Below are 23,284 nucleotides of genomic sequence, written 5' to 3' on the forward strand. Positions count from 1 at the left end.
GATTCTGGGCTCTCCGTGAAGCAGAACCAATGGTGCAATATGCTCCCAATTACTCAAAACCACAGAGCCAAGAGGAAGTTCTCAACAGAGGGTTTAACTCCCCTTTGAACCTGTATATGAGATTAAGTGGGCTGTAAAAAATGTTTTATTAAGACAGCTGCAATTAAACAAAATCTTCTGTATAATATGAAAACAGAAGATAAACCTAGTCAAAAAGTCCTAAAGGAATGTGTACAGGATTCCTATTGGAATTTCATGATCATTTAGAACCGGTCCTAAATGACACTAATGGAATCAAATTAGAACTTGCCAAGAATCAGTTCCTAAACTGCAGTTCATATAGGATTTTTAGGCCATGACGCTTTTGGTTGAAAACAAACATTTTTCATTTACTAACATAATTTTCCAAAGTATGAAGTAACGGAGAGCATTTTTGAAAGTCTTGGAGAAAAACACTGTTCCAGTGTTGATGAGAGGCGTAAACGCTGAAAAATTATTGCATTTTAAACCAAAAAAAAAATGTGTTTGGACATGACCTTAGATTCATAAAGAATTCTTAGAGCCCTTTTGAAAGTGTGATTTTTATCGGAACCTCACATGTATTGTATTGTAATCAAGTAGTGTTATAGGACAGTTAAAGGAGTTTTAAAATCCTGAAAGAGTTTCTTTATTTTTGTGATGTTTTACAGGGACATTTTATCCTACATGCAACCTAATTGTCCTATTGTGAGCTATGTGTTAAAAAAATCTAGTTGCTGTTTTGTGTTCTGTTGGAATCATATGAGTAAATAGCATTCAGGATCATTACAAATTAAGATAAACATTCCAAAAATACTTTTTTTTTTACTAGGGATATACAGTAAAGTATTAACCCTCAATATATTTAAAGGGTGGCAGCACATCATGCATCTTCACATATAAAATGTAAGAATTAAATACAAAATGGGCTTAAATGATACAAAAATAGAGCATCATGATTCACAGCCATATGGGAAACTATATGTCTTTGTATTTTGAAAATAAACAATTAAATGCAAATTCTTTAGAAAACTATTTTTACAAACTGTACCATTTGAATTGAAATAATAAAATACATGTTTCACAGTTACATAGGTAAAAGTCATAATATGTAGTCTTTCAGGGGGGAATCTCGCTACACAGTAGTTTCATGTTTCCACAAGCCAGTCTTAATTGTCCCAGAACTCTCAATTTTCAGGGGTGACAAATTCTGGAGTCTCTCTAAGTCTTTGGCAGGTCCATTTTGGCATGCTAGATTCAACCCGTAAGACTTTGGCTGTACCTCCAGCTCAACAGGGAGGGGATGTTTTGGACAGTCTCTAGTTTGGCTGGTGACATCAGTCCCAGACCCCTCCTCCCCTACTCTGACTACACCCCCATTACTCACCCCATTGGCTAAGTTGCTGCTGAGTCCATGCTCAAAACTATTACCAAGGCCGTTGCCCAAACTGTTACCCAGGCCGTTGCCCAAACGTAGGCCTCCACCTTTGTTTGTCCCCTTATCAATATGGCGTGACCGATGGGGTAAAGTCGCACTGGCATCGCTGCTGTCTTGTTGAAGCTGGCTCTGCTGCCGCTCACGGTAAGCCAGGTACGCTGCCCGTCGACTGTTGCGTGCATGCAGACTCTCATGATGGTGATGCCGCTTTTGGGGGACACTCTGCACACTGCCCTCAACACTGGTAGGGACGTCATAGGAGTACTCGCGCAAAACCGTGAGCCTGCTGGCGCGATGTGCTCGTGCCCTGTTCTTGTGATGTCTTCCTGAGTGGCCATTAATGTTTGCATTGCCCGTTCCTGGATGATTGTTGTTGTTGACAGAGCTAGGGCGATACTGGACCTCAACAGGTGCAACATGCATCGTAATCTCGGTGTCCACTGAATGCTCTGTCAGGCTGTTGTCCAGTAAAGTGGCCACATTGCCAGTTGAAGGGGTCGCTTTGCATTGGGCAGCTTCTACCTGCAGATTGGTTAGCTTACAACCCTGGGTGGAGTTACGGACATTTGGTGCACTCTTATTGGTGCTTGAAGATTCAGCACTGCTGGCAGGGCACTTGGCAGCCTCACCATTTCCTCTGGACATCAAAACAGATCCACTAGACCCTGAAGCAGGCACAAGCAAAGCATCAACCTGTACAGCATAGTTCTGTCGGCCCAGGCAACAAGCCCGTGACCAATGCCGACGCATATCTTGACGATTCAGGCAGTGGTGGGCCACAAGAAACGCCCCAAGGGCCAAAGCAGTGGCCCCGAACAGGCAAGCAAACACCAAGTCAGCTGGGCTCTCCTGGGACACGGCGAGAGCGGCAAAAACCCACAGTGCAACATAAAGAGCAAGGGACCCTGCAACACTGAGGAGTTGGGCCCCAAATGTATGTTCGTTCTCCAAAGCGGACATTAATACCGGTTGTATGGCACCTGCAGATGAGGACTCCAGAAGAGCAGGTGTAATTTCAGTTGCCTCAGCAACAGAGAGATGATGCTGCTCCTCAGATTGTTCTTTGAGTTCAAAACGGCGCTCAGGGTGTCGACGGAGCTGAATGAGAATACTGAGGAAGTACATGCAGTCCACAAAAACAATGAAGGCTGCAGGCCCATAAAAAGCACCAAGACTGGGTTCCCATGCCATCCAACAGCTGAGGAGACAAAACAGATAACTTTTTATTATGTTGATTTGAGAGAACAAATTATACATAGATTAAAATGGGGAGATCTGAGGCAATTTTGTAATATTTTGCTTTCACAGGAATCTTTTAGTGTAAGAACCATATGTGTGTCAACAGTAATAGCACCATTCAATATTTACATTGTGAAAGAATTGATCATTATATTGAATTAAATACAAGAAAAATAAATTATATTAACCTACGTTGTCAAATAAGAGCACAATGAGATGCAGTCACCAAAGAACTTGCATTGTTTTTAGCTAAACAATACAAGTTTTAGAGTGAACAAGTTCCTGCATGAGCCACTATGAAAGAGTTATATCTCATAGTGCACATAAACGTGCAATGGATCAAGATTTTCACAGAAAAATTACTTAATTTTGTTCAAATTAAAGCTTTCAGAAGATTGGCATTCCATGATGCTGGAGAATGTACTATGTAATTTCCCATGAAGTCACCTAGGAACGCTAACGTGTTTTGCGCCAGATAGCACATTATGTGCTGTATGCATAATGTGTTTCATGTGGATTATCAAGTGATCTACGCATCTGATTACGTTGTGTTTGGGCTAATTTTAAAGATAAATCACCTCCTCTAACTAATGGTGTGCTACATTTTATGTTCTCTTTATTTTTTGTGAAGTTATTAGCAAAAACACGGCATATAAGCAACACCTGTTTACATGTAACATGTACATCACAATATACACTACCGTTCAAAAGTTATGAAACATTCATTCTTTATAATAATTTTTTTTTTTCACATTTTAGAATAATAGTAAAATCATCAAAACTATGGATTAACATAAATGGATATTGTAACTAAACAAAATCCAAAATAAATCAAAATGGTGTAATGTTTTACACCTAATAATTTGCACCTTCAAATTATTCACCCTTTACCTAGAAATGTACTCTTGACATTTTCTCAACCAACTTCTTGAGGTATCACCCTGGGATGCTTTTTAAACAGTGCTGAATGAGTTCCCATCTATGTTGGCTGCTTTTCTTTATTATTTGGTCCAAGTCATCAATTTCAAAACCTTTTTTTTATTTTTTTTTTATAATGAAATAAATGACCAAAATATTTTTAAGATCATGAAAAACATTTCAGTCAAGTGTTTCAAAAGATTTGACCTGTAGTGTATATACTTCGATATTACTCGCTATATTTTTGTCTATGAGTCAAAATAAATAAGCTTGTTGTATTCTACTCTTTGAGAGCTTTTCAATGACTTATGACATATGGCTATTTGGTGAGTTTGATTTTTTTTTTACCGATTATAAAAAATGTGCAGCGCAAAATTAATTAATTAATTAATTATCAAAAGGAACACTTCTGATTTGTCTGCAAATTCCAACGCACTAGTTCAGTTTTGGTCAAAATGCCTACATGCATTGAAGTACAGCTTCTAAGCTTTAAAAAAATACCTATTTTGTGTTGGTCAAGACTTTAGTTATTAATATTTTGATAATTATTATTTTCTCCAAGCTTAAAGGGTTAAAACAAAAATCTAGATAAACTACCCCCTGTTAAAAGTACATATCAGTTGGAATGAAATACATTGGTTGTATTAAGAGTTTCATATTATTCTCAAAATGATAAATAGTAAAGCATATATGTTGCACTTCCCCTTCAACACATGGGAATTTGTTCTATGGTGCTCAGCAGAGCCTTCTTTGTTTTGTCACGGTAGCGTGAGATTAATTAAACGCCAAAGATCTCAGATGGTTTGGATTTTCAAATTAAACCATGCTGTTACACAATCCAAACAGCTGCCACAAGTGAGAGAGGGAGAGACGGGGAAACTAGCAGACACAAGGAGGGGAGACTTGAGACAAAAATAGAACACCATAATTAAGTTCACACAACTTCAGAGAGCAGAACTTAACTCCGACTTTCTCCTCCATAAAGTATTCCTCTGCACTCTGCAGAGCGTAGGCATTAGGCTCCATCGATAGCAAAAAGCAATTTCTCATGACAGAAAGACTATGAAAATGACAGAGATGTTCACTGGGGATTTTGAGTGTGCCCTCAGGCAGGTACAGACTACATTTTATGAGTCACTTGCTGTGTAACCATTTATAACAACAGTTATATAAACATTCTATAACATTGCTTTTCAGCTCACATGACTAAATGTACTAAAGCAGACGTCTAATTAATTATACAAAACCTGTCTTTTCAAAATATGACCCTGGCTTGGTTTTAACTATATGCAATAGTTAATCATAACTACTTGTTTTTAATTCTCTACGGGGTGCATTATGTTAAAAATACTAAAAAAAGGTTTATTTTACTTGTCTTGCATAAAATGGACTAGTTTACTGAAATAAATAAAACTTTCATATTTTTAGGCAATTTCTAGGTTTGGGTGCAAAACAAAGAAATTAAGGCTTTGATTTATATAAATATTTGCAGTGAAATGTTATGTTACTACTGTGCACTGCCTGCTAAATGACAATATGAAATAGAACAGGCCTAGCTATTAATACAAAATACATGTTAAGTAAATGTACTAGTGATGGATAACACTTAATTAAAACATACATTATATAAATGCAACATTCTCTATAGTGGATGCATGAGTAACATTGCTGCATTGGAGAGCTATATCCATTCCTCTGTTGTACAATGTTGCTCTTAGGCAACAACCACATTTAAGCAATTCCTCACAAAAGCACATCTGATCATATATATTTATATCACTGTATTATATAACTGTTATTTTTCTAAATGAAATTTGCTCACTAAAAAAAATGTGACTCATATGTTTTGATGGGTAAAAAACAAAAGAGAAATGGCTTTTCCCAAGGCAGTTATACAGAACAGAAACCTATGCCCTCCATATGGTGCACCATGCCTGATAAGGAATTTAAAATAGACCTCAAAAAGTACAAAAAGCTTTTCATTGCTTTATTCAAAGTCATCCCTTCATTTTTAATACTGCTGTGATTGTCATTTAATATGCATTAGAGTTCTAAGTATCTGTTCAAAGTATTATAACAGTTCATACTTACTAAGGAGCCTTGACTTGACTGCCATAGTTTTTGATGTTAGCAGCAGCTGTTATTCCACAGACAATGATTGGTATACCTCCTCCTATCAAGTAGAATCTATAAGACAAAATAATACAGAAATTTAATTTTGGTAACAATTTATTTGAGAGTCCTTGTTACACATTACCGGTAGATGTAGTAACTATAGTAATAACAGTCAATTATGCATTATCACAAGCAACTTACCCTCAACCAAAACCTAACCTTACAGTAAGTACATTTTGTTAATTAGTAATAATCTGTAATTACATATGCAAGTACACTGTAACAAGGACACTGTAAAATAAAAAGTAACCTTAATTTCTCTTTAAGCGTTGAACGTAAGACTACAGTTTAAATGAACATGTTATGTTATTAAATATCCTGATCTCATGAGGAAAGCACAATCATTCTACATCATTTATGCATCAAAAATGGCCTTGCTTTCTCTGGTATCATTACTGACACCAAGTGGAGAGGAGGTGAACTTAATTTAGCCTATGTAAACATAAATGGAACGTTTGTAAGCATTTAAATCCTAAAATGCATTGTGATGTATGACTTCATATGTTATCTCATTCATTACTTTATTCATTTTCTTTCTGGGCTGGCTCTTTGCCATTTTTGCAGATAGAAATAATTAAGAGACAGGAAATGAAGAGTCACAATCAAACGCTGGTCTCCCGTACAAGTGCCATTGGTCTATGTTTCTGAATTAGTAACATCCAGGCCACATCTCTGACTAATCTTTTACCTCAGCATCGGTCTGGGTGGAGGCGGAGGCTCATCCAGCTCCTCGTAGCGCTTGGCCTTGCGTGTCACTTGCTTGTAGATGTTGCGTGCAGTAACTCCTGACCATAGGGCTGTAGCCAGTGTGGAGTAATGCAGTACTATCCCCACCTTTAGAACAGGACAAAACTATAACCGCTGTGTCCACACACGCTAAACATAATGCAAATATTTACTAAATAAAAACAGCAAACAGCAACTTAAAGATGCTGTAATCAATTTATTTGGAATTTCACACATAAAATGTCCCTCCTACCAGACAGATAAAACTAAAATATGTGTTCGGTTTTGCATTCCCTCAATTATTTGGGTTCCTTCACAATAAATTAACTATGCTTTTACTACAAATACCACAGGTGAACTACGGTTTTTACAACAGTAACTATTGTTCAACAATGGTATTTGTAGTAAAATTGTAACTACAAAATGATCCAAGTTTTTACTATAGTATTCATATTTTAAACATGGTATTCAAAGTGAAACCATTGTAATAATACAGGAAAATGAAAACTATGGTCATAAAAATAATAATTTTCTGTCTACTATGGTTTTACTACAAATACCATGGTTAAACTATGGTTACTGTAGAAAACTATAATTTTCATAATGGGTTAACCTTGGTATTACTATAGTAACCACAGTTTAACCATGGTATTTGTAGTAAAACCATAGTTCCCACAATATTACAATAGTAAAACTATGGTTACTATATGGGCACTACAGTTTTTCTGTATTAAAACCACAGTTAATTGTATCTAAAGCATTATTTCAGCCAGAAAAAAAAATATATATATATATATATTGTTACTACAATATTCATATAGTAAAACCACAATTAAATTATTGTGAGGAATCACAAAATAATTGCGAAAGAACGTAAACCTTTTTGAGAGGAAATGCAAACTCTTGCAAAAGAATGCTAAATTATTTTATGAGGGAATGCAAAGCTATTGTGAGGGAATGCTAAACTAATTAAAAAAAAATATTCCCAAGGCAAGGCTAACCGATAACATTTTTGTTTAGGACAAACATTTTATAGAAGTGCCTATGCACCTAAGTGAAACATTTTTTAGTCCATTTGAAAAGATTGTCACTTGTAACTGTTTAAGAATTACTACAGAATTCAAAAACAAAAGATGCTTGATACATGAAGGACACCTTCTTTGAAAAACGTTTTTCAAAGTTATATTTTAACTCCTATTGCATTCAGAATCTGCATACACCTTTTTGCAGTCCCATTGTCAATTTTGACCCAGTGGAGTACAAGCTAATAAATCATTCATAACCCAATGTTTTTTTATTTATGCTTTTTTTAATCTAAAATGATATTGTAAGACATTAATAAGTTCTTAAATGTTACATACAAGATTGATAGTTTTGGCATGTTAACTGACAGATATTAAAAAAATATGAATTAATATACTTTGTTTATTTTTTATAATAAATTAAGAAATTTTGGCATTTCAAAACATACATTAACTAAAGCAAAACCAGTGTGATGCATGTAAAGAATTTGTTTTTAATCAACAGTTCTAAATATACCATGTTATAAAATTTTGAATTAATCCCCTTTTCTCCCCAATATGCCACCACGAGAACCTACCTAGAGTTCTCGTGGTGGCATAGTGACTCGCCTCAATTCGGGTGGCGGTGGACGAATCTCAGTTGCCCCCACATCTGAGACCTAGCGAGTGTGAAGGGTTCATGTTATTCTCACCGGCATCCATGCACAACTCACCACGCTCCCCACCGAGAGCGAGAACCACATTATAGCAACCACGAGGAGGTTAACCCAATTTGACTCAACCCTCCCTAACAACCGGGCAAATTGGTTGCTTCGGAAGCCTGACTGGAGTAACTCAGCAAGCCCTGGATTCGAACTCACGACTCCAGGTGTGGTAGTCAGCGTCATTACTTACTGAGCTACCCAGGATAACTAGTCATTTGAATGAATTTCCAATTACTCATTACCGCTCAATATTACTGGTGATCTGAAGTTATGAAACCTACGTATACTTTTTCAACTAAACATCATCAAAACAACTGTACAGTGCAAGTATACACAACATTAATACATCCTTACTATGTTTTTAAGCAAAATATATTCTATTTACTTGCTGAAAAATGAACAATGTATTACAAAGCTTCAACGTTTGGTTCTAGTACTAAAAACTATGTGGTATTTAAAAATGATCAACCTCTCCTGGGTCAAAAATGACCCAAACGCAATAGAAGGGTTAAGTTAACCCTCCTGAATGATCAACTTGATCAGCATCTAATAAACTAAAAATATGTTGATGACGCTTTATACTTCCATTTCTCATTAATAAACATTATATCAGATTAGTAGTTCACCAACACTTAAATATATTTAAATCAAACTTTCATGACATTTATAACTATTTGAATATATTTTAAGTTGTAACTATCTCTGTCAAGTGTTGTATAATGCAGTTATGCTTAATGTTAATTATTTTATTCATGAAAGTTATACAATTTTAACAATATATTTTCAATGACGTGCACATAATTTACCTGAAGGTCTTTGACCGTTGCGCCAGATCTCTTGTGCATGAGCAGCATTGTTTTTAAGACATCCGACAATCCGTCATAATTCAAAGTACCAGTTTTACTACCATTTTTATCAACCATAAATACTTTAACACCAGCAAACAATTCTGAAGGTTTTAAGTACTGCAACCCAAAAGCATGGGAATGTTATAAGAATGATATAAGGAAGTAAAAAGCAGGCACATACCGCTTGGCAAACACTTGCATTGTATGTTTGGTTGATGCCGCCGACAAACACAGCACAGGAGAGGAGGATATGCAAGCAAAGGTTAACCAACATATGCCAGCACTTCTTACTAATACGCACTGACCTGTGAACACATTAAACCTGTTAAAAGGAGCACATATCGAAACAGAAGCAACCAACATATTTTTAATATTAGATGATGTAACAGCTTAAACCAAAAGGTATTTTATAAGCAACAAGAAAAGCCATACAAAAGTTATAAGAGTGAAATCATAAAATAATAACAATAAACCCCACTATCCATGGTGGAAGTTTTCCATAGGAATGTTTTAGTACTTACTTGTGGTGGTAAATATAGCTGACTATGACTGACATCAGGCAGAGCACCAGTACGATGGCTGTGGCGTAGATAACAGGGTGAAGAGGCTTTAAGCTGTACGCATCGTACCCAGTCCTGTTAAGATCCTGTTAGACACGAGTACATCAGATTATATTAACACAAGTATTTCAGCTCCTAATAATTTGTTCTGGAAAGTAGACGGTGGGTGTTGAGACTTGAGAAATGATAAAAAATATATAATTACAAACAGGACTTGTGTTAAAGGCTCATGGTACTTGTCAAACATGAAGGTAAATCAGAGCAAAATTCAGCTGTCATAGAAAGGCAAACAAACATATAATCATAATTCATGTTTAAAAGTGTTCTACATAAACAATATTATTTTAGAATGTGAAAACCAATACATTTACTTATCCATCCATCCATCCATCTTCAACCGCTTATCCGAAGTCGGGTCGCGGGGGCAGCTGCTCCAGCAGGGTCCCCAAACTTCCCTATCCCGAGCCACATTAACCAGCTCTGACTGGGGGACCCCAAGGCGTTCCCAGGCCAGTGTGGAGATGTAATCTCTCCACCTAGTCCTGGGTTTTCCCCGAGGCCTCCTCCCAGCTGGACGTGCCTGAAACACCTCCCTAGGGAGGCGGCCAGGGGGCATCCTTACCAGATGCCCAATCCATCTCAACTGACTCCTTTCGACGCAAAGGAGCAGCGGCTCTACTCCGAGCTCCTCACGGATGACTGAGCTCCTCACCCTATCTCTAAGGGAGAAGCCCGCCACCCTTCTGGGGAAGCCCATTTCGGCCGCTTGTACTCGCGACCTAGTTCTTTCGGTCATGACCCAACCTTCATGACCATAGGTGAGGGTAGGAACAAAAATTGACCGGTAGATCGAGAGCTTTGCCTTTCGGCTCAGCTCTCTTTTCGTGACAACGGTGCGATAGAGCGAATGCAGTACCGCCCCTGCTGCCCCGATTCTCCGGCCAACCTCCCGCTCCATTGTCCCCTCACTCGTGAACAAGACCCCGAGGTACTTGAACTCCTTCACTTGGGGCAAAACCTCATAAGTATCTTAATTGAAAGTCAGTCACTGTAATCTGATTACAAGAATTTTAAATGTAGTGCATTACACAGCTATTTGACTTAAAGTAATTAGATTACAATAACTGATTTGTTTGTAATCAGATTACACTCAACGCTGTTAATATGTGCTCCCTCTGTGTAATACTGCTGCTGTTCAACCTATTTCCCTTTGGCCAGCCACCTAATCTTTCAATTATGACTTTATCACTTCACATTTGAAAATAATTCTTTTTGGAATTTAAAGGGATAGTTTCCCCAAAAATCTGTCATCATCTACTCGCAACTTCTACTGTCACTTAAAACCATGTCAAAAATTGTTTTCCTGTGGACCACAAAAAGAGGTCTTGCCAAATGTAAATTATTGTACAGACTATAAAAATAGTATACAATTTTTTAACTATATTCCAAGTCTTCTAGAGGTATTAACTTTATGGAACAAGCTGAAATTCACATTGTTTTTATCGAAAAATCATAACATCATCCACACAACGGTATAGATAATGACAGAATTTTAAACTCTCACCATCAGTAGAGCGTAGTTATTAAGTGAGTCGCAGGACATGGTGGTGAAGTTGTCATCTTGATGGATGATCCGGCAGCCATCACTCTGCCAGCCGCCCTGTCCCCCCAGTAGACTGAAGTTCCAGCAGGCGGGCACAGCATCTGAGCCCTGCAGGAAGTGTCTGAGAGTGGCATTCACTGGATTCTGCAGGCTCTTCAGTGGGAAGCCCTCTAAACCAGAGAGCACACACTTCACCAGTTATAATGTTACAAATATAACAGTTATAAAAGTTACTAAAACAAAACAAGTTTGAAGTTACAACGTCATAGTTAGAATTACAACGTCTTAGTTACAATTGTCTATCTTTGATATTATGATAAACTTAGGGATGTTAATTGATTGCTATAGTTAACTTCTTAATGCAATTAAGTTTCTTTTCAAGGAAAGAAAACTACATGACAATTCTTTGTGTAATTAAAGAAATAGTTCACCCAAATTGAAAATTCTCTCATCATTTCCTCTCCCTCATACCATCCCAGATGTGTATGACTATCTTTCTTCTGCAGAACACAAACGAAGAAACAAACGGTCCATAAAATGCAAGTGAATGGTGAGCAAAAAAAGAACAAAAATGCAGCATAAAAGTAATCCGTAAGACCCTATTTATGTAATCCATGTCTTCTGAAGTCATCCAATCGGTTTTGGGGCAGAACAGACAAAATGTTACTATTATTTTAATGTACATCTTGCCAAAGCAGTCTGTATGCACGATCATGATTTCAAGCTTGTTTAGACTTCCTAGTGCCTAGCTGGTGCTAGGAAGTGTAATTGAGCTTTAATTCAAGTTCACCAAAGGAGACTGCTGATGCCAAGATTTATAGTGAAAATTGAGTTATATTTTGGTCTGTTCTCACCAAAATCATTCGGTCTCATGGGTTACTTTTATGCTGCATTTATGTGCTTTCTGGAGCTTCAAAGTTTTACATCACAATTCACTTGCATTTTATGGACCTACAGAGCTAATATATTCTTCTAAAAATCTTTATTTGTGTTCAACAGAAGAAAGAAATTCATACATATCTGGGATGGCATGAGGGTGAGTAAATGATGAGAATTTTCATTTTTGGATGAACTATCTCTTTAATAAGTTCTCCACTGATGTTTGCATTTTCATGAATAACAGTGTTTTGCTTGTGGTTGAAATGTCTCTTGTTGAGCTTTTCACCAAACAAAGATTGCAAATGACTTTTGTTATACATATCGTCTGGGTTGATTTAAAAAATAAATTACCCATAAAGGGAGTCTTTCTCCACCATTTACTGGTTAAAGAATGCTATACTAGAAATCACAAACAACAGAATGAAACAGATCAGTTTACAATCAGTTTGTTAAAATCATACTGCAATGGGTTTTTGATGTGGTCAAGCTACAGTCTTCATCTGTCCGTTCAAGTGTACATGACAAAATGCATAATCGAATATTTGAAGGAATGTTGTCAGATGAGAAAAATGCAAATTGTGCATCATCTCTGTCTTTCAGAGAGTGCAAAACCCAAAGGCCAAAGCCAAGCTACAATCACATAATCTAGGTCTGCAAGTCTGACTTCACAAAAATCAGTAGTACAATTTAGTCAGACTAAAATATTCGAGTGATATTTAAAAAGACACATTTTTGTTTTAGTTAGACTGAAATTTAAAGTGCACGTAAACTTACTGATTATCCAATTGAATAAATTAAGGGCATTACAAATATTTATTCCAATAAATATTTAATTAATCACATATTTTAATACATGTTGTATTTTCTATAAGGCTGGAAAAGTACCCAATTTCACAGCATATTTTATGACGCAACATGACTAACTAAACATTCTGAGAAAGTGTGCCATTTGTATTGAGGAATCAATGTTCTTACCAATCTTTGTGAGGATCACAGGGGTGACCACACTTTTTCTCTTGCTGCCATCACTGAGGAGGGTGGAGTTGCCAGTTGGCGGGAAGAGTTTGCCATTCCGAAAGGCTAGCAGGTGGAGCTTGTAGACAGCCTCTTCGGCCTGACCTGAACTTCCAAGAGATGAGAAGAGAGACGGGGGAAGCTGTAGTGACGCCTCCACTATGGTGTTCTGCAGATATGGAGATGAGCAATAATGTAACTGTCAAAACAAGATGGATATTTTCCCTCCGTCACAAGATTACAGCTTTATTGGAGTTCTCAGTTTGAAGAAACACTCATCTCATATACTGTGACAAAAACAGACACTGTACTGTACAATCAAGAACAAAAACAACTTTTTTGGTACGTGTCCAGTGGTAGGGAAGAAACCCACTCTATACCACTCTGTGACAGGGCGGAGGGCGGGGCCAGGTCGTGATTCTATTGTTCATTCAAATAATATTTATACAAATATTTTTCATATTCACTCCATTTCTCGCCTCCTCCTTTCCATTAATCCCTTTACACAGGTGCCGAAACCCAGAAAGGAGTAGGCAAGAACCAGCTTGATGATATAAATAATATTTTAATATAAAACTTAAACCAAAAGACACAAATACACAAAGGTGTCGGACAGCTGCCCGTAAACGCTCTCTCTCTGACGCACCACTGTCGGCAGTCAGGCTTTATCCCTCTCGGAGGCTTGATTAGGGACCGGGTGTGTAGAATCACAACCCGTCCCCGCCCTCCGCCCTGTCACACACTCATAATGCCACATGAAATTGGTTAGTCATCTTTAAAAAAAAAAAAAATATTTATTTTAATATGTACATGTTAAAATGTTTTTTTTGTAGATAGAATTAATTTGTGTGTGCATTGAATTAGTATGTTTTTTTTACAGGTTTAAATCTTTGATACAAGTATTTGTATACATGCCATGAAATCAGTGGAGATGCTGTAATTAAGTTTCAAGTGGACTTTTTTTTAATAATAGGATTAAATGGGCAGATTCAATAAATATTAAGCTTTATTGGCAAGAGAAACTGTACGTGCATTATTAGGCATTATACATCAAAATAATGAAACAAAAGTTTAATTTGCTGAAGTTTAAAATCTAAAACTATCAATTTCTCTGGATGCCTTTCAGTCTCTCACAATTTTTAACATTGGTTCAGAAGACAAATTGGTTTTCAGGCAATGCAAAGAGATACGGCAGGTTGCACGAATCTCTCCCACACCTGGCTCACCACTTGCGTGTGTAGTCTCCATTACCCTTACATCAAATCTGCTCCTGTGTTCATTATGCCCCGGACATGCGTTGCGCAAATTGAATAAATTAGCACTGCTCCGCACAATCAGTTTCTGTGGTAAAATCTGCAGTCCAGTTGAACGTGTACCTCCTGGAAACTTATATATGCCAATTTAAGCTACACAAAGTGGTGAAAAACACATTAGTTTCAGTAAAAAAATGGATACTACATTAATTGCAATTAATTAATCACAGAAATTAATGCGTACATTTTTCCTGCCCTAATAGATATATGTAACAATGTGATTTATGCACCACCAAAAAAAAAAATCACTGTCTTCACAGCAACTAGTTGACATCCAGAGTTTTTCAGCTCTTATTGGACTTTTCTACTGCACAGTATAACTCAACTGGACTCTGCTCGCTTTTTGGGTGTTTTCCACTGTGGATAGTACCTGGTACTTTTTTAGTACCACCTCGGTCGAGGTTCCAAGCGAGCTGAGCCGATACTAATGTGATGTCAAAACTCTGCAATCACTGATTGGTCAGAGAGAATAGTCACTACTAGCATCACTGGACTTGCAACACGGGACATCAACCCGCTAGTTTTAAAGTTAGCAACAGAGATAGTAGTATAATTTGTTCATGCGACTTTCGAATTATAAAAAGAAATGACTGTGCGCAAAACCACGCCGTGCTCGATAATAGAGGTGCAGACGTTCCTCTCGTTAGCAACGAACATAACGATTCGAAACGAAAGTGTCATTCAGGAAGTGTCTCAGCTTTTGGCCGCACACAACCTACCAACAGTGTAGGGAAAAGTAAAAAAACTTAAGTGACTACAGAAGCATGGAAGTGGTTCGACCTAGACCGGCGAGCAATGGGAGGAAGAGTGCCCTGGAGTCCATGATGGAGGATGGTATGTTTTGTTACGTTAACTCTATATTCTGCTTGAAAGCTTCACTTTATTTAGTTGACCAGCTACTGAAAAGCTTGCTTTAAAACCACCAGGCCAATTTAACTGTTAAACTTGTGTAAAATCACCATGCAACAACTGCTTTATGGAGCACAATGAGCTAGTAGCTAACAGCTAGCGGTCGTGCTATTGTTTATCATTTTGTGTCACATTTATATGATATCACGGCAGTAGAGGCAGGGCAACTATGACGGTCAGCCTATAATTCCACCCACATTGAGGCGGCACTAAACAGCAGTGGAAAAGCAAGCTCAGAAAAGTAAAATGAGTCGAGTTGTAACGTGCAGTGGAAAAGTGCCACTAGTTGCATTTCTCAACTTTTTAACGATTTAACTGCTTGCTCCCCTGTCAATCCTACAATCTCACTCAGCTCCCAAAGAGAATTGAAAATTCATGCTCATCTCCATTCATGTCACACCACTGGACAGGTACTGTAAAACTACACTTCAAACACTGACATCCTGAGAGAACAGCCCAAAATACTCCAACTTACTTTGAGAGCTAGTGCTGACAGATTGCTGGTGACATTGCATTTGAAGCTGAGCTGACGATCTAGGTTGATGTCAGGGTCACGGGGAGGGAAGTGGGCCATGACTGTGCGGTCTGGTGCCAACTTCTGGAACAGTGTGCAGGTCATGCCATTGAAGCTGCTGACTTTGATTGCATGTGCCTCCAGGGCAATGTTATGAGAGTTCTGTTCAAGTAGAAAAGGAAAAAACAAAACAGAGATGATACCATTCTAGTGCTTTGACAACTAGCGTCCTTACTAACTCTTATTGCATTAAGGATAGATCCATGGAAAGGCAATACTTTTTAGAACCCTGTATGTCCTTTTTAGAGGACCTCAACAAATCACTGAAAGATACATTTCACAGTACTCACAGTAGAATAAGCCAGGGCCCCATTACTAAGCCGGAGAACAGCAATTCTCTGAAGACACTCAACAATACGTGAGCAAGCTCTGGCCTCCCTCTGAGCCATCCATAACACTCGCTCATCAGCCAGCATCAGATTACTGGAGATATCCACCATCACATCTCCCAGCTGAGAGAGGAAAAGCAGTTAGAGACAACATATGCACACCCACTCCCAGAACACCACCGATTGATTCCTCCAGGCAAACATTATCTCCTCAAACAGACAACATACTAATTCAATGCACACACAAAGATATTTTTGTTTCACACCTACCACCTATGTTATTTTATTTTTTTTAATTCTGTTTCTCTACCACATTCCTTGAGATCAAGTTTCTCTTAATATGAAAATTCTGTCATCATTTACTCATCTTCATGTTGTTCGATTCCTATATGAATTACTCAGTCACCATTCACTTTCATTGGATTTTTTTATCAATTCAAAGAAAGTGAATGAATGGTGACTGAAGCTAACATTCTGCTTAACATCTCAATTTGTGTGACTTAATCTTTTTTGAAGACAGAGACTATTGAATAAAATGAGATACTGAGAATCGGAGACGTGTTCCGTATTTCTAAGCAAAAGGAACACATAGTGCATATGTTGTTTATGAACCCTCTGGTGTCGACGGACGCAGCGGCGCGATACAAAAGTGAGAAGTAACTCTTGGATAGTGACGAAGTGAACGTTTGTATTTTGAAGAGAGACTTGATCCAGACGAGGATACAATTTTGGACGAGTAAGTCATTTAGTTTTAATTAGTTGACATGCTTTTTTATATAAACATGTACATATTTTACTAGTGGGACTGTTTCCAAACTTGCCAGCGAGGATTTAGAAATATGCCATATTAAGCAAGTTTTAGTTACATTTAAATGCTGTTAAATTTAAATGCAAATCAATGCAGTCTTGGTGAGCAGAAGAGACTTCTTTTAAACGGTAGTGTAGGTCTAAAATTAAGTAAAGACTTTATGTAAAGAAAACGTATAGTCAGATTACTTTTTAACTTAAAACTTGATTTTGATCTTTAAGTCTCCTCACATTCATTCTCTTTCTGTCACATTCCTCATTGATAGTCCCAGGGGAGGCGTCTTTGTCTCTTCAGGTGTGAATTACAATCAATATTCATGATAGTTCACGCCTCCTTGCATATGACCTTACTAACACTAAAAGTGTCTTACAAAAGTTCAGTTACTAAATTTTTTTTTTATGAATGAGTGATCAGGATGGTTTTTACATCATTTTGTAGCATCATTTTTCAAAAACCATGCATAAATGTTATTTTCTCAAAAATACAAACATGTACACACGTTGCTCACATATTATTATAGCCCAGTTTGTGCTGAATACAGTGAAATCAGAATTTAGCCATCAATGTGTTTTTAAGCAACTGAAAAAAGCACAAATGTCAAGGCATGTCAAAACTTCTCCTGGGCCCAAAATACCCTCAGACCCCAGAGGGTTAAAAATAATGCAGAAAATTATGGACCACTAACAGCCTGTTCTTTGTTAACACTGGAGAATTATGTGCTACACATGATTAAGTTTGAATACATTCCTAAACACACAGGATTCCCACACCTTTTGAAAATTATGACTGTGGGAATCCTGTAAACAAAAATGAACAAAGTCACAAAGCAAGGAGAATCAAAAAATAATTTCTGCAGCTTGATCGTTGAACTTTAAAGAAATATTTCACCCAAAAATGAAAATCCTGTCATCATTTACTCAACTTCATGTCATTCCAAGCCCATATCATTTTCTTTCTTCTGTGGAACACAAAAAGACATGTGAGGCACAATATTAGTGACTGACAGCCTCAGTCACCATTGACTTTCATTTTATATTTTTCACTAAAGTTGAATGGTGACTGAAACTGAACATTCTGACAAATATCTCCTTTTGTGTTGAGGTAATCCAATGATGGTAAGTAGTTAATGTAATCTAATTACTTTGTCAAAAAGTAGTGTATTTAGTACATTTTAAATTATTGTAATCAAATTAGTTACTGACTTCCAATAAATGCAATTAATTAACACCCGTAACGAGTGATTTTGAATGAGAATTGTGGGGAGCTGAACGTGTGCGTGACTTGTGTAACAATGAACAAGGAAGAAATATAGACATTACTTTGAATTTGTTGAAAAGATTTTAGAAAGTTTAAGTAATTTGATTTATTTTTTCAATGGAGAAATTAGTAAAGTAATCTGATTACACTTTTAGAGAAATAATTAGTCACTTAATAGGGTTACTATTTGTAAGTAATTTATCCAAAACTTCTCATAAATCAGAAAGTCATATGGCTTTAGAGTGTGAGTAAATTATGACAGAATTTAAATTTTTGGGTAAACTATGCAAGATGTTAAATGACGGTACAGGTGTTACATGATAACATGTCCCATTCAACACTTTGAGAGAAGTGAAACCACATTCCTCTACAGCCCTGTGTACAAATCCCTCCATTCTGAATCTAACTCCTCTTTCAATCCCACTCTCCTCATAGATTAAACTGTAAAAGCCCGCTTTGATCTCCAGAGTGGAAGAGTAACAAAATGAGGTTGTGAATGGTGACATTGGTTTGAATGGCCTGATCTGAGACATTTGGGAGTTGTCTAAAACTGTGTCAGAACAAGAAGCGAAAAATGATAAATTAAAAAAGCTTGTCTTTTATGTGAGATTTTGTCTTAAAAGGAATATTATGGGTTCAATCCAAGTTAAGCTCAATCGTCAGCATTTATTGCATAATATTGATAACAAAAATAAATATTTTACTTGCCCGCTCCTCTTTAAAAAAAAATAAAAAGAACAAATCTTGGTTAAGTGAGGCACTTACAATGGAAGTAAATGGGGTCAATCCGTTAACATTAAAATACTCACTATTTTTAAAATTATAGTCAAAAGACGTAACAATATGCGTATTAACATTATTTAAGTGTGATAATATTGATTACTAACCATTTCTTTGAAAAGTTATATTCAATTCTACAAGGACTGTAAAATTACAATTTAAACAATTTGACAGCTCAATTAATACATTAATTTTAACAGAAGAATAATTGCAAGTCCTTTTATAAAATTATAAGCTTCACATTTCAGACTTTAAACCCTCCAAAAATTGCCCCCATTCACTTTAATTGTAAGTGCCTCACTGCAACATAGAATTTAGATTTTCTTTTTTTTCTTCAAGTAAAGGATGACGAGTCAAAATATTTTTTTGTGGTAATCAACATTATGCCATAAATGCAATCGATTGAGCTTAACATGTTTGAACCCGGAGTATTACTTTAACAGACCACGACAATTGATGAGCAAAAGGACATTTTGTCTGTCACTTTCTCTTTCTGGGGTCTTGGGCTGGGTAGCCCTGCTCACAATGAAATCCTGCACCACATATGCTCTGATTAACTGTGTCTCTTTTTGTGTTTCACAGAAGAAAGTAAGTAATTTAAGTTTGGAAGTAAATGATGAAAGAACTAATGTTTTTAAACAGTTTTTGTGCACTTTTGACAAAACTTAAGGCAGAATTTGGTCAGGTAGGAACAGGTTGAATTACAACTGCAAAAGCATCTGTACTACTAGATTTTTTGCTTTTTCCTCAACATGGCATGACCTTTATTGACATACCTCTTTATACTTCTCAGCAAACTTGCTGATCTTCTCAATCATTTCTGCTACAAAGATCACATCCACCTTGTCTGAAAAGTTGGGTGCCTCTGCAGTGTATGCCAACAGTTGCTGTGCAGTCTGAACTGCATTGGTCAGGTTCAGAGGCATCTGACATGCCAAGATAAACCAAGAAAAGAGAACAGATGGTGAATTCATTATTCCACAACTTTCCAAAAGAGGAAAAAAGAGAGAGATAGATCCTACAGTAAGAAAGATTTACTTTACAGATTTACTGTCACTCCCTGCTGTATTTCATAACCAATAGCAGCAGTGTGACAATTGTTTTGTGAATACCAGGGTAATATAACACAAAATTATAGTGCTATAAAATACTAACATTTAAAATTACATAATTTGTATTTTTTTTAAATGTAAAAAGTTTGCAAGATTTACGCTGCTAAATTACGCTGGAAATGCATCATCACAGTCTGCGATAAGAATAAAATACAGCATACTGCATTAAAAACAAATAACATACATATTATAAACTGGTGAACCCAATGTAGAGCTACTAAAGCATAAAAACTGGGTCAGAAAGAAATTATCTACCTGATTGATGATAAACAACACACGTGTAACATCTTTCATATATTCACAGCGTGTGTAGTCCTCTTCCACCCACTGCCCACTCCGGTCACACCGTCTCCATGCCCGCCGCTCTTCTGCAGAGCTGCCCAAATAGATGCCAGTACCAGTCACCTGACGCTTACAGGGCAGGTATGCCGTGATGCCAGCCAGTGTACGGGGCCATCTACAAAGGACAAATGTTGAAATGTTTAATCTACAATTTAATGCACATAAAGCAAACATAAATCCACATAATGGAGAATAATGGAAATAATGTAATGGAAATAAATTACCTTAATCAGATTAAATTTGCTTTAAGTGGATAAAAGACACTGTTACAGTAATAGACTCTTATTGCACAATGTATTTGTGCACAAATGCATGATGCTTTCGAGTACAGTACAATGTTCATGTATCTGATCTATAACCACTAGAGTGCAGCGAAGAGCTAAAATACAGGGGACACCAGCATTTGTTTGGATTTTGTCTGCAATTTTTAAACATGTTTATCAATTAATGAAACAATATACAGTAATTATATTTCTACTGCATACAACAGAGCTTGACAATACATAAAGAGGAAATGGGACACGATGAGCGCTCTCTCATCTCAGTTTTATCATCTTTACCAGCGCCTCTTTACCAGAGGCATAGGAGGCACCATCTCTGATAATATCATATGTCAAATATAATAATCTAATGACAATATAATATAATAATATGTTGAAAAGTGTGCTTAATTATTTGAGGGAGAGAAAAAAATATCTGGGTGGCATTTTTACGGTGAATTGTCTTTTGAAACAAATATATACTGAGGGTGTGATAACCTGACTCACCTATACTCCCCCTTGTTGTTTGACACCCGATCTGGCAAGCAGTACTTGGCAGAACTCTCCAAGACCACAATGTGGACCGTCCTGGTGTTGTTTCCTCGACTGGTGCGCACACGACACTCCCAGTTTCCTGTGAATCCCGGCTGGATGTTGGAGATGGTCAGAGCACTGCGTGAGGACAAATAATAATAATAAAATAAATTAAAATTCCCAAATGAACAAGAAAAAACTAGTGCTGCTCAGGATGAAAAGTCTAACTTGTGATTTTGGCATAACAGATTTTTAGCAGTGCAACTGATAATTAAGCTTAATTGCTCTAGCAAAACATACAGTTTTCTTTAAGTTCTTTGTGGTATTTTCATATTTAAAGGGATAGTTCACCCCTAATTAAAATTATTTCATTATTTACTCACCCTCATGGCATCCCAGATGTGTATGAAACAAAGATTGTTTTTAAATATCTCCGCTCTGTTGGTCTATACAATGTAAGTGAATGGTGACCAGAACTTTAAAGGCCCAAAAAGCACATAAAGGCAGCATAAAAGTAATCCAGTAGTAAATGTATTTCTTCAGAAGCTAAATAATAGGTGTGGATGAGAAACAGATCAATATTTACGTAATTTTCTACTATCAATTCTCTCTGCCCAGTAGGTCACGATTGTGAATCGCCAAAAATAAAAGAATATGAAAGTGTAAGTGGAGATTTATAGTAAAAAGGACTTAAATATTGGTCTCTTGCTCACCCACACTTATCATATCGCTTTTGAAGATATGTTTTTAACCACTAGTCATATGGATTACTTTCATGCCACCTTTATATGCTTTTTGTAACTTCAAAGTTCTAGACACCATTCACTTACATCTTATGGACCTACAGAACTGAGCTATTATTCTAGAAATCTTTTTTTTTGTGTTTAGCAGAAGAAAGAAAGTCATACACATCTGGTATGGCATGAGGGTAAGTAAATGAGAGAACTTACATTTTTTTGGTTGAACTCTCCCCATGCATTATTGATAGACTATTTACTTTCTTAATGCACATACTTGGTCTCATTGTGCAAAATTAATTTGTGTATGCTATTCAAATGTGAAAACATTTTAATCTTTTATTACAATGTAAATCTTTTATGAAAATTGCTTCATGATTCATACATGTACTGATGGATAAAATTACATCCTGCCCTTTTTTCCATTGAATATCCTGTTTCTCACTCGGAAATGCATCACATTACAGAAATAAAATGGATTGCAAACTTCATTTTGACTAAGTCCTTGCAGTTTCCATCACATTGTTGGTGGATTAGGTGTTAGTTCACATTTCTGTCATATCTAACCTCATGCTCCCAGGCAAACACTGCTCTTAGTTAGTGATTAATGTATTTCTAGACTGCAGAAGTGGTGTTTTGCTGTAGGTAATAGGTTTATTCCCCATCATGGCTGGTTTCCATTACCTGGCTATTAGGGAGCAGTTTTGCACCATGCTTTTCTCTATGTAGATACCCTGAGTGGCATCAGGTTCCACTATCTTTCCATCCTGATACCACAAAACTTGCATGTCCTCATCCACAAAAGAGGCCATACACTGGAATGGCAGGCTATCTCCCTGGAAGACAATCTGATGCTGGGAGGGAGTCATTTGGAAGGAGGGAAGCTCTAGAGGAGCATCTAAACAGAGAATAAAAACAATGGTGTAAAACAAAAGACAGAGAAACAAAGTGTTTGAGATCTGCAAGATCGTGGAAAAAGACTGTGGTAAGCTACAGTTGATTGCTATGAGCAAAAACTGACATTTATGAGTGATCTAAGATTGTTCATTGTAGTTCTTGCATGGGCTATGGTTAGAAAGCATTGCCAAGATCAACATAAATGGGAGGCCCGAAACAAGGCTGTCAAGCTTTTATTGCAGATGTTACTATGTTTTTTGGTGTAGGAGATTTACTGAATTAGTAACA

The 23,284-nt window shown here is 36.8% G+C and overlaps 1 protein-coding gene across 1 annotated transcript in view; it reads right to left on the reverse strand.

Moving 5' to 3' along the window:
• Positions 1 to 657: 657 nt before the first annotated feature.
• The window catches only part of LOC127658367 (adhesion G protein-coupled receptor A3), a 63,256-nt gene continuing 40,629 nt past the window's right edge, over positions 658 to 23,284 (reverse strand). Inside the window, exons 7-19 of the mRNA XM_052147629.1 lie at positions 22,784 to 22,997; positions 21,336 to 21,500; positions 20,482 to 20,683; positions 19,891 to 20,040; positions 16,231 to 16,392; positions 15,842 to 16,042; positions 13,106 to 13,313; positions 11,213 to 11,421; positions 9,610 to 9,734; positions 9,270 to 9,393; positions 6,477 to 6,622; positions 5,705 to 5,800; positions 658 to 2,654 (exon numbers count right to left, since the gene is read on the reverse strand). Coding sequence (XP_052003589.1) covers positions 1,154 to 2,654; positions 5,705 to 5,800; positions 6,477 to 6,622; positions 9,270 to 9,393; positions 9,610 to 9,734; positions 11,213 to 11,421; positions 13,106 to 13,313; positions 15,842 to 16,042; positions 16,231 to 16,392; positions 19,891 to 20,040; positions 20,482 to 20,683; positions 21,336 to 21,500; positions 22,784 to 22,997 — 3,503 coding nt within the window. The 3' untranslated portion in view covers positions 658 to 1,153. The remainder of the gene's footprint in view (positions 2,655 to 5,704; positions 5,801 to 6,476; positions 6,623 to 9,269; positions 9,394 to 9,609; positions 9,735 to 11,212; positions 11,422 to 13,105; positions 13,314 to 15,841; positions 16,043 to 16,230; positions 16,393 to 19,890; positions 20,041 to 20,481; positions 20,684 to 21,335; positions 21,501 to 22,783; positions 22,998 to 23,284) is intronic.

The sequence above is a fragment of the Xyrauchen texanus genome, chromosome 2 (genome assembly GCF_025860055.1).
Source record: "Xyrauchen texanus isolate HMW12.3.18 chromosome 2, RBS_HiC_50CHRs, whole genome shotgun sequence".
Classification (NCBI taxonomy): domain Eukaryota; kingdom Metazoa; phylum Chordata; class Actinopteri; order Cypriniformes; family Catostomidae; genus Xyrauchen; species Xyrauchen texanus.